This window comes from Electrophorus electricus, chromosome 6 (assembly GCF_013358815.1).
Source record: "Electrophorus electricus isolate fEleEle1 chromosome 6, fEleEle1.pri, whole genome shotgun sequence".
Lineage (NCBI taxonomy): Eukaryota > Metazoa > Chordata > Actinopteri > Gymnotiformes > Gymnotidae > Electrophorus > Electrophorus electricus.
Window position 1 is genome coordinate 2,238,956 of NC_049540.1, and position 12,278 is coordinate 2,251,233.

The following is a 12,278-nucleotide window of genomic DNA, read 5'->3' on the forward strand; positions in this document are numbered from 1 at the left end:
AACAACCTCATAGCTATCTAGTTGGTGTCACTCTCTAGTCACAGCATGCCTTTCTTTTGCAGGTATGCCTTCTTTTTAATATACTCACCAATGACAGCATTTTTTTGGTTTTTATTCATGTAACATTAACTGAGAGAAAAAAGACCAAATAGATGAGGAAAACAAGTCTAGATCCCTTTAATCAGTCGACTCAAAGGACACAATCTTGCACATAAATGTACATGTTGACATTGTCAAGACACAGCAATGTTGAAACAGTGCTGCCATCATGATTTCAGTGTGATCTGAACGCTGAGTTCCTGCAGGATTACAGGCATGTGCTGAATCCTATGGCACAACTGTACAAACTGGCTTTACCACAAAACAAGCAGAAGTTTAAAAATATTATACACAAAATGTTTACTGCATGAGGCAATTTAATAAATATGTAAAAACCAAGAAAAGAAAAAATATTAAGAAAAGAAAGAATAATTAGAAAACAAAGAAAAAGCTTTAAGGGGTTTAGTGGATTATTTACCAATAAAAAAACGTGTGTGACTGAAAACAAGAAAAATATTACAGCCCACATGTGGTCTGATCAGGGGTTGGGGCGCACCTCAGCATAGTTCTTGATGACTTGAGAGAAGCGGATGATTTTTATGTCATCGGTTTTGGATTTGAAGTCCTGCCAGAGGTACTCAGGTGACAGGATCTTGCTGGGTTTGTTGTACAGGAAGTACTTGTTCAGGTGAGACTCCTCCTGCCACGCTGCTTCAATAGAATTGGCCTTGTCTACGTCCAGCTGCATGCGGCAAGTTTTAGCGAGTTTGTGCACCTCTTCCACTAGACCACCAATCACCGCACCACCATAGTAATAATCTCCCATCCCCTGAGGAATGTAGGCCTGTGACTCAGGCCTCCTCTCATATGGGAACTCATCACGTGGTGTACTGTAATAACCAGGGTGTATCACAGCAACAATATCACCCAGAGTCTCCGCCCCCCAGTGACCATAGAATTTGGTATCCACATCTAGGCTGAAGATGTAGTCGACTTCATTGATCATTTGGGTGTCAATGAGTTTCTCGAGCTTCTCCATCCTGCGTAGTGTGATCTCCTGCCAGCGGCTTGAACCTGGAATTTTCAGTGTAGTCAAATTGCGGTTGGCACCCAGTGTTACCATAGGAATTGCCTCTGGCTGGTCCGTAAAGATGTAATAATGCACACGGTAACCCTGCAGGTAGTGCCTCTCTGCTGACTCGAGGAAGTCCTTCAGGAACTGCACATATCTGAGGAATTGGGGGAAGAAGTTGTCATTAATTATGTTAATAAGAGCTGCAGTCCTGTAACAGTTGCTTTGTTTTATCAGCAGCTGGTTTTAGTCAATGCTCCTCTAGCTCGTCCAGTGCTGCTCATTTTTTCCTCGCTGCTGCAGACTCCAAACATGCGCTTCCATCTTGCTCACTCCCTGCTCACGTCACATTCATATTATAGTTACACACTATTGGTATATGAAAAGTACATACTTCCCCAGAGCAAACACAGTGGTTGCCACGGTGATGTTCTGCATTTTGTAGATGGCATCAATCAGAGTTTTGTCAAATGTTTCTTCCCACACCACTGGAGCAAGCCATGGGGTCACCGTTATGACATCTTTTCGGCTGTTGCACATACATACGCACATCCATACACGCATGCACACACACAAACACACAGACACACACACACACACACAAACACACACACACACACACACAAACACACACACAGTATCTTGATTAAGTTCAGTAACAGAAATCAGCTTTCTATAGACCATTCTCTCACTCTCTCCTTCCTGCCTACACACACACACACACACACACACACACACACACACACACCAATATGTACTTACCCATTTAGCACACTGGGCTGCTTGTACAAAATCCTAAAACATATAAAAGCAAATACATTAAGTAACACAAGAAGTTGACCTAGTTAACAGTGTGTGTGTGCTGTTTGTGTGAGATTGTACATACGTTTGTGGGAGGAGTATATTCTTGGTTTTGTGCTGTTCTTTTTCCCTGATGAAGTAAAAATTTTACAAAACCAGAAAAGCTGATAAACCAACATGATGGTTGGTTATTGATGGTATTGATGGTAATAAAATGACTATTGTGTCTTTTGATTATTAATAATAATAATACAAGGCACAGACCATTGTTGTCCTTGGGAAATGTGAGAATGTAAAACTATGTAAATGTAACAGTACTCACTTCACACTCGAGTAAAGCGTCAGTTCTTCTAGCTCTACATTCACACTATAAAATGGAATCATATAAATTAGTGCTAGGACATATCAAAATAGGTATGCTTCTCTCTCTCTGAGTGTGTGTGTGTGTGTGTGTGTGTGTGTGTGTAACACTTCACCTAATCCAGGAGGAAGTGTAGCCCAGGTAAATGCACCTGATGGGAGAGAGGATACAGTCAGTAGCTGAACTGTGACCATTAACAACATTGTGTATAAATGTCACATATGCCCTTGTTCAGATGCTCTTTCGGCATGAAGCTGTACTTGCAGAACATGCACTAGCAAAAGATGTGAGGGTGTGGTCTTGCGGAATGAGGGTGTGGTCTTGCGGAATGAGGGTGTGGTCTTGCGGAATGAGAATGTGTTGATGGAATATTCAGATCCTCTTTTTACTATTACTTCTGTTCTCATTCTGTCTTTATGATACTCTCTGTCTCTCTCTCTCTATGTCTCTCTCTCTGTCTCTCTCTCTTTCTCTGTCTATCTCTGCACATCAGCAGCCCTTTTTTGTTTTTTTGTTAGTTGGTTTTTTATTTTTATGGCTCATTGTTGAATGTCGAACCAGGCTTTGAATTTCTACTCCTTCAGCTGAGCTTTTTAGAATACGTATTAGAGTGATCTATGATAATATCTAAGCGGGGGGGGGGGGTGTGGACAGACAGCTGACCTGTGTGTGTGCGGGTGTGTGAATTTGATTGTGTGTGGGGTATTGACGAGGTGGATATTTGTTTTTGTAGAATGCTTTTAAATGTGGTTATTCATTTGCTGGTGTTCATCCTGGTGTGTAATATTATACATAGCATTAGATGAGCTGTGAAAGAGAGCAAAAAAGAATAATAGTGTAAAAATATCAGTATTTTTTTTTATCAGACTAACATTTGGTTGCAGACACAGTGCAGTATGTGTTCTCTGAACCAGATTCTAGAACTGGATTGTAGTCCAATTAAAGGAATAGACCATAAATAAAACTGTTACATTAATTGCCTCTGATTCCCTGTCACTTGCTGAAGAATGTCCAATGTTAAACACACAGTTAATCCACAAAGTCAAAATATGTTCTATTCTTTGATCGTTCCTGTGATAAAAATGTGTTATGACTGTTCCTGCAATATCGGATGGTTTGTAAAGGCAAAAGACATGAACTTTTGCCTGTCTGCATAATGCTTGTGAAGTCATTTCCATGGGAGTTTAGTCAAAGGGCTATCCCAGTGCTTTCCCTGACCAGCAGTAGCCTTCTAACTAGGCTGTTTCTGCCAACCATTACTTTCTATCAATTACTTGGGAACTTTCTGCTTGCCAGATCGCTAGCGTGCCACTGACCGGTTCATCCAGTTCATCAGAAAAAGTTAAGTGGAAGTATTTGTTGACAAACAAATAAGTTCTGAGGAGAGTTCATTAGGAAAGATGCCTAAAAGTAACCATGATAAGGCACGACAGTCTACTGGGAGCAAAAATAGAGGGATGAATGAAGGGAAAGAAGCACAGAGATCAACCCAAGAACATTGAAGCTGGATCGGTTACAACATGGAAATGGGTGATAGGCCATGAAAGAGAAGGCACTGGATAGGAACTTGTAGACAAACTGAAGTCCTGGACAATCTTCTTCTATTGTTCTCTAAAAGACAGAGAACAATAGAAGAAGATATAACAGGTACAAAATGTGTGCACGCTCAGTTGTTTCGCTCTAGACCCAGCACTAGTTGTCATTAGTCTTTGCTCGATATGGGTGTCTTTTCTCCCTTTCCCTGTAAAAAAACCCCCTTTGTTTTCTTTTTGGAAATTTTAGACATCCACACTGTTTACTGATTATACTGTTGCATTTGTTCATCACTTTAGGAAAAATAAAACGTCATTTGTTCGTCATCTGCCTGACATTTACAGTAAGTTGTTTGAATATGGCTTACTTCTCAGCACCTACCTGTCAACTAAGGCTTTGGGGAAACGGCCACATCAGAAGCATCTGCATAACATACGTCTCACATTAATTTTTGTCTCAGAAGGTTAATCAGGTGTGATCATAGATTTATATGCCTGGGTTAAAATGGGCCCACAGGCAACTGCATGGCTGGAGGACATTCTTGTCTTATCATGTGTCATTTTGCTTACACGAAAATAAAGGGCAACTGGGGCAGAGACAAGTGCTGGCATGAGTCATCTAAATTTGAGAGCAGCACATGATTTCATAGGCCAGTACTAAGGTTGAGCAGCAGCTCTGGCACTGGAGGGGAAGGCACCACAAGTGCTCATGGCTCTGCCGTTGGAGCAGCATGACGACGCAGCACGACGATGCAGCACGAAGACGCAGCATGAAGACGCAGCCCGATGACCCTTGTACAAACTCTCTTTGCTAGTGTCTTGAATACATTACTAACTGGATGGGCCAAAACTTTCCTCAATTGAATAATGATAAAACAGAGATTATTATATTTGGGAACAGCAATTAGAAGCACAGACTAGCTGCCTTTGTGGATTCTTGTGGATTAAAATCTAAATAGGTGGCTCATAACTTTGGCATACTAATAGACTCTGATCTCACTTTTAGTGGTCACATCAAATCAGTTACTAAATCAGGATGTTTTCATCTTAAGAACATCAACAAGATCAGAGATTTCTTGACTAAACCAGATCTAGAAGAATTCATACATTCTTTTATCTCTAACAGGGTTGACTACTGTAATGGTCTCCTAACAGGACTCCCAAAATACCCCAATCAGTTTCAGTTGAGTCAAAATGCAGCTACTAGAGTTCTCAGTAGGAGAAAAAGTCAAGAACACATCCTGTTGGAGTTCCCTACAATGTGTCTCCTATTTCTGTAAAGAAATCTTTTAATCAATAGTGTTACATTTTTCTTTTGCTCTTATTTTTGCTATCATCTGTTTATTTTTAGATAATTGATAAGCCATGTCAAATATGGTCCAGAGTTGACAATAGACAAATGTCTCATTTTAGATCTGCATATCATATCATGCCTGACCATGTTGTACTTGCTATATCATTGACAAATTTCCAGTCATTGTATGATTTTGTTCTCTATATATGCACATGTATCTCTGAATAAAGTGTTTGTGCTTCTCAGCATCTCTGACTCTGTCACTCATTCTGAGAAATGTGCCCTCAGGGCACTGAGGAGGAACAACCAGACCCAGGCGAGGCTGACGGTGGCAGCAGAGGGACAGATTAAGGAAAACAGGGTATTTTTCTTAACAAATCCCCCTTTCCGAAGTCCTCACATTGGCTACAAGTATATTACAGAGTTGACTTTAAGGTATTATTGGTCGTTAAATCACTCATATGGTATGTAGCTGTGTTATATGACCTCTCAGCTCATTAGGAATTAGTCTTGCCAAAGGTAAAGTCTAAACATGGAGAGGGAGCATTTAGCTATTTTAGAGTATTTAAATTGAACCAGTTATCAGAGGATATTAGAAGAGCCCCAACACTAGATGTTTTAAAATCTAAACTAAAAATGTTCTTTTAGGCCAGTGTTGTACCACTCCGCGTGCTGCAGGGCCCGGTGTAGGACGCACAGTCTCCTTCGACGCAGGCAGACGTTTATTTACATATAACGCAGAAAACAGTGGCACTCACACAACGTAATCAGTGAACATGGATACACATAACCATCTCGATGTGGATATTAACAAGGCGACACGAACACAGACGTTTAACATAGATACTCATCAACACGAACAACGACCAACGACGAGGTGCACACTGACAGCGGTTTAGTCATGCAAACACTTCACGTCTAAACCCCGTGCAGGTGCGCACCCTCACAGAGGGCGTGGCTACACGTAAGGGCGAACCCCCCTGCACGCGGCAGGCCGGGCAGTAGCGTCCCGTGACAGCCAGCTTTCAACTCAGGTTAAGCACTGTCCCCACAGACAACTCGTATGCACTGTGGTGCTTTTCTATTTCTTTTAATCTTAATTTATGATGTCTTTATTTTCATCTTTATCTCAACACTTTATATGCACTGTACGCACTTTATATGTTTTATTAATCTTATTTTAATTCAACATTTATCTCTATTTAGTTTTTCATTTCTATACATCTAACTGTATTTAGCTTTATATTAATACATTGGTTTTGTGATGTTTTCTTTTTATTTTTGGCAAAAACCCTGCAGAGGTGATAGATCTCACGATGTAATTGTCACGGCACGGCCCCCTCATCCCAGACGTCTCCCTGTGTGTGTTTGTGTGTGTGTGTGTGTGTGTGTTCGTTTGCATGGCCAAGCCCTTCCCGTGTATCACCTGTTCCTCGTTTTACATCGTTACTGTGTATGTATATAAAGTCCTGTTTAGGTGTTGGTGTGTGAGCCCATATAAGCAGTGTGGTTCATTATGCTCAGTTCAGAGTTCGTTCGTAGCAGTCTTCGTTGTGCTCGTTTTGTTAAGTGTATTAAATAAACGTCTGTGTGCGACACGGCTCATTTGTCCATCATGCCTCGCCTCCGGCGTCACAGTAATATGTTTTACTATTTTGCTATGTCTATGTGACACAGCACTTTGAATTGCCACTGTATATGAAGTGGCTTGCCTTGCCTATATATTGCACCATTATCTGTTAAGGTAAAGACACCTGCAGGAAACTTTGTAATCATTAAATAAATGACAACATCCTAGTTTTAGCATTTTTGACACTGGTTACATGGACATTTAGCCAGCACATAATCTAACAATCCTTTATTAGTCACAGGTTGATAAGGATAAAAGCAGAAACCCTTAAAATCGTAGCCGTGACATGGAAGAAGAGTCAAAAGATATCTTTTTTTTTGCAAAAGATGCTTTTAAAAAGGCTCACATGCATAAAATGGAACAGCATCTAAACAGGGAATAGGAGAAGCTAACTACAAAGACAGACATGAGGAGGCTGACAATAAACAAATGCTAATAACACTGAACTGAATATACAAATTCACACACAAATCAACAAATTCTAAACAACATTTAAACATTCACTGTAAGCTAAGTACAACGTTCACCATCTCTCTGTCTCTGGCAGTAGCCGTCATAATATAAACCTTGCATTCTTCCATTTACCTGACACTTATATACAAAATGACTTACAATTATTACCGAACACAACTTTAGGAATCAAGGGTTGAGGGTCCTGCTCAGGGGACCAACAGTGGCAAACTGGCAGTGGTGGACTTGAACTGGCAAACTTCAGATTACGAGTACCGTAACCAGCTAGCTTCCAATTACAAGTCGAGTATTAAGTCATCAGTGCCCCACACTGCATTACATAAACACTGCACTAGAAGTACAACTCTGTTGAAAATACATACAAACAAACAAAGAAAATGTCCCACAGGGTCCTTCCAGAGCACATTTGGCTAAGAATGAAATATTTTCAGATATTATAAAAACACAAGCAGGTTTTGGACAGATTACGGCTGTTCAAGATGTACACGGATACAGTCAGAAGACTACTGTGTTTATGGTCCATACAAAGAGCTGTCTGTACACTTTACATCGGAATGGTCTCCTTCAGGCTGACAGCAGTCTAATGATGTGGGCCAGAAATGAGGGATTTGTGTGATGCGTCATCCTTTTTCATTTTTCCTTTCCTATTCTTATTCCTATCAAAATAAAAGTGGTATTGAAAAAAACATTTACAAGTATATTACAGAGTTGACTTTAAGGTATTATTAGTCGTTAAATCACTCATATGGTATGTAGCTGTGTTATATGAACTCTCAGCTCATTAGGAATTAATCTTGCCAAAGGTAAAGTCTAAACATGGAGAGGGAGCATTTAGCTATTTTAGAGTATTTAAATTGAACCAGTTATCAGAGGATATTAGAAGAGCCCCAACACTAGATGTTTTAAAATCTAAACTAAAAATGTTCTTTTAGGCCAGTGTTGTACCACCCCGCGTGCTGCAGGGCCCGGTGTAGGACGCACAGTCTCCTTCGACGCAGGCAGACGTTTATTTACATATAACGCAGAAAACAGTGGCACTCACACAACGTAATCAGTGAACATGGATACACATAACCATCTCGATGTGGATATTAACAAGGCGACACGAACACAGACGTTTAACATAGATACTCATCAACACGAACAACGACCAACGACGAGGTGCACACTGACAGCGGTTTCATTAGTCATGCAAACACTTCACGTCTAAACCCCGTGCAGGTGCGCACCCTCACAGAGGGCGTGGCTACACGTAAGGGCGAACCCCCCCTGCACGCGGCAGGCCGGGCAGTAGCGTCCCGTGACAGCCAGCTTTCAACTCAGGTTAAGCACTGTCCCCACAGACAACTCTTATGCACTGTGGTGCTTTTCTATTTCTTTTAATCTTAATTTATTATGTCTTTATTTTCATCTTTATCTCAACACTTTATATGCACTGTACGCACTTTATATGTTTTATTAATCTTATTTTAATTCAACATTTATCTCTATTTAGTTTTTCATTTCTATACATCTAACTGTATTTAGCTTTATATTAATACATTGGTTTTGTGATGTTTTCTTTTTATTTTTGGCAAAAACCCTGCAGAGGTGATAGATCTCACGATGTAATTGTCACGGCACGGCCCCCTCATCCCAGACGTCTCCCTGTGTGTGTGTGTGTGTGTGTGTGTGTGTGTGTGTGTGTGTGTGTGTGTGTGTTCGTTTGCATGGCCAAGCCCTTCCCGTGTATCACCTGTTCCTCGTTTTACATCGTTACTGTGTATGTATATAAAGTCCTGTTTAGGTGTTGGTGTGTGAGCCCATATAAGCAGTGTGGTTCATTGTGCTCAGTTCAGAGTTCGTTCGTAGCAGTCTTCGTTGTGCTCGTTTTGTTAAGTGTATTAAATAAACGTCTGTGTGCGACACGGCTCATTTGTCCATCATGCCTCGCCTCCGGCGTCACAGTAATATGTTTTACTATTTTGCTATGTCTATGTGACACAGCACTTTGAATTGCCACTGTATATGAAGTGGTTTGCCTTGCCTATATATTGCACCATTATCTGTTAAGGTAAAGACACACCTGCAGGAAACTTTGTAATCATTAAATAAATGACAACATCCTAGTTTTAGCATTTTTGACACTGGTTACATGGACATTTAGCCAGCACATAATCTAACAATCCTTTATTAGTCACAGGTTGATAAGGATAAAAGCAGAAACCCTTAAAATCGTAGCCGTGACATGGAAGAAGAGTCAAAAGATATTTTTTTTTTTTTTTGCAAAAGATGCTTTTAAAAAGGCTCACATGCAGAAAATGGAACAGCATCTAAACAGGGAATAGGAGAAGCTAACTACAAAGACAGACATGAGGAGGCTGACAATAAACAAATGCTAATAACACTGAACTGAATATACAAATTCACACACAAATCAACAAATTCTAAACAACATTTAAGCATTCACTGTAAGCTAAGTACAATGTTCACCATCTCTCTGTCTCTGGCAGTAGCCGTCATAATATAAACCTTGCATTCTTCCATTTACCTGACACTTATATACAAAATGACTTACAATTATTACCGAACACAACTTTAGGAATCAAGGGTTGAGGGTCCTGCTCAGGGGACCAACAGTGGCAAACTGGCAGTGGTGGACTTGAACTGGCAAACTTCAGATTACGAGTACCGTAACCAGCTAGCTTCCAATTACAAGTCGAGTATTAAGTCATCAGTGCCCCCACACTGCATTACATAAACACTGCACTAGAAGTACAACTCTGTTGAAAATACATACAAACAAACAAAGAAAATGTCCCACAGGGTCCTTCCAGAGCACATTTGGCTAAGAATGAAATATTTTCAGATATGATAAAAACACAAGCAGGTTTTGGACAGATTACGGCTGTTCAAGATGTACACGGATACAGTCAGCAGACTACTGTGTTTATGGTCCATACAAAGAGCTGTCTGTACACTTTACATCGGAATGGTCTCCTTCAGGCTGACAGCAGTCTAATGATGTGGGCCAGAAATGAGGGATTTGTGTGATGCGTCATCCTTTTTCATTTTTCCTTTCCTATTCTTATTCCTATCAAAATAAAAGTGGTATTGAAAAAAACATTTACCTCATAACTCTAAATTTTAAAAACAGTATTATTTAGTTATTTTTTTGGCCAATTTTTTCCCCAATTATTTATTTTTTCCAATCAATATTAATTTTTTACAATCAATATTAAACTCTATTTATTTTCTGCATTAGGAAAAAGGAAAAAGCGTAATAAAAACAAACAGTGTTTGGGTTTGACTTTATATGCGTTATATGCAATTAATCATCACAAATACAGACTGCCACTATAAGACACTGACGGGAAGGCACAAATTATCTACGGTGATATTTCCACCAGAATTAACTTATGGGTATGTGGGGGGTGGAGTGGTATTATTTAATGTTGGACCTTACTTAATACAATTGTGCTGGAAAGGAATAGCTTTTATCTAATGTTTACTATATGTGCAACATTTTGTGACTCATATGATTATATGATGAGACATTTCATTAAAATGAAAGAAATATTAAAAGAAATATTTGACTCACATGATACAATATTTGCATGCTCATCTTTTCTTAGAAATGTAATTCGCTGGATCTAATGGTTCAGGACTAGTGGTTCAGGAGTAATGGTTCAGGACAGATCCAGAGCTTTAAAGGTTTGGTTAAAGCATAAGTAGCAGATAATACTGCAGTGTTAGAAGGATCAGTATTGTGAAATAGAAGTCCCCAGTTCATGACTATGAATAGAAAATAGAAAAACTAAACTCAAGCAGTGAAACTTAAATGATTGTTGTCTGCCACCATTCTACCCTGATTTTTGGAATTTGTCATACATTTTCACTCTGTGATGTAGATGGCAGATACATGCTTATTAATAAACTTTAATGTTAAACTTTAACAGTTACTGACACAGTGGGTGTAAGGTCAGGTTCTGTAAACATCACCCTCCTTTGCTTACTTCTTCAGAATACGTTTATAGCACACTTTGGAAAGCCACATGGGAAACAACTGTACTACTTGTCAGCAGTATATGTCAGTACTACTTAAGTTACATGGCTTCTTACTTCTGGAATGTAAATGTGTCATTTTTAAGCATATAATAATAAAGGTTCAACATGATTAGGCTTGAAGCCACCAGTATTGACTTATCCAGTTTATCCGGGACAACACCCAGCACTGAGTGCCATCCATGTAGGAATACAATCATTCACACACACTTTTGCAACAGGCCAATTTTTACCTAACCTTCATGTTTTTGGACTATGGGATGGAAACCTGCACAGATACAGGGAAATGTTGAAATTCCGCCCAGCTGGGGACAAAAACATATTAACCACTAAGCCCCATTTGTAGGACCCTAGAACCTGAAGCTCTTGATCATAGCTTTTCTCACACTTCTGTACTGCCTGAACCTGTTGACTCTCACATGTGCAATCTTGTCCAGAGCAACTTACAAGCCCAATCATATTACAGAGGTAGACAAACAGGGTTAGGGGCCTGACCAGTAACTGCTATTACTATACGGTGATACACTAAACACTCTTTTGTTAGTATGAATAAACAGAGAAGGAAATATAATTACATACCCGACTAGCAGAACTCCTAGCAATGACAGTAGAAACAGGTGACAGCTCTGTGTGGATCTCATGGTGATGATCATTCTGCAACCCGTGTTGAGGCATCTTGTAAATAATCCCAAACTTCAATCGTCAAAATAAAACCATTTGCGGGGGGGTGGTGGGGGGTTGCAGATCTCTCTTTTAAAATTATGTACGTTCAATGGGCAAACAAGATATTTGCTACAAACAGCTCCACTGTAAATCTTTATCTAAAGATATTAACATTTGAAATGCATCACGTGGAATTTTTAGATGCAGAATCATTTTAAATCAACAACTGTCCACCCCTACATATTGGACTTTCCCAGACTGTATCCCAGGCAGTAGAGGAGAAGGTGGGAAAAGAGTGGAAAAGAAGAAAAAAAGAGAAAGTCTTTAAAGAGACAGTAATCAAATTAATAAGTAAATCGAGACTAGAGTTA

The 12,278-nt window shown here is 39.7% G+C and overlaps 1 protein-coding gene across 2 annotated transcripts; it reads right to left on the reverse strand.

Moving 5' to 3' along the window:
- Positions 1 to 153: 153 nt before the first annotated feature.
- LOC113567860 (globoside alpha-1,3-N-acetylgalactosaminyltransferase 1-like) lies at positions 154 to 11,938 on the reverse strand. Of its 2 annotated transcripts, XM_026995980.2 has the most exons (7): positions 11,824 to 11,938; positions 2,389 to 2,424; positions 2,235 to 2,279; positions 1,998 to 2,042; positions 1,874 to 1,906; positions 1,506 to 1,640; positions 154 to 1,268 (listed from the first exon to the last, which is right to left on the reverse strand). In XM_026995980.2, exons 1-7 carry the CDS (start codon positions 11,895 to 11,897, stop codon positions 578 to 580), a joined length of 1,059 nt encoding a protein of 352 aa, XP_026851781.2. In that variant the 5' UTR covers positions 11,898 to 11,938; the 3' UTR covers positions 154 to 577. The 2 variants fall into 2 exon arrangements, with proteins under 2 accessions (XP_026851781.2, XP_026851782.2); XM_026995981.2 differs by lacking the exon at positions 1,998 to 2,042.
- Between the last annotated feature and the right edge of the window lie 340 nt (positions 11,939 to 12,278).

What these genes read in the sequence shown, in the direction of transcription:
- LOC113567860 (XM_026995980.2), bottom strand. Translation starts at nt 11,897, where the DNA reads ATGATCATCACCATGAGATCCACACAGAGCTGTCACCTGTTTCTACTG. An exon ending in CAGCCCAGTGTGCTAAATGG is followed by an intron (nt 1,641 to 1,873) that starts GTAAGTACATAT and finishes TATGTGCAACAG; the next exon opens with CCGAAAAGATGTCATAACGG. An exon ending in ACTGTGTTTGCTCTGGGGAA is followed by an intron (nt 1,269 to 1,505) that starts GTATGTACTTTT and finishes CCAATTCCTCAG; the next exon opens with ATATGTGCAGTTCCTGAAGG.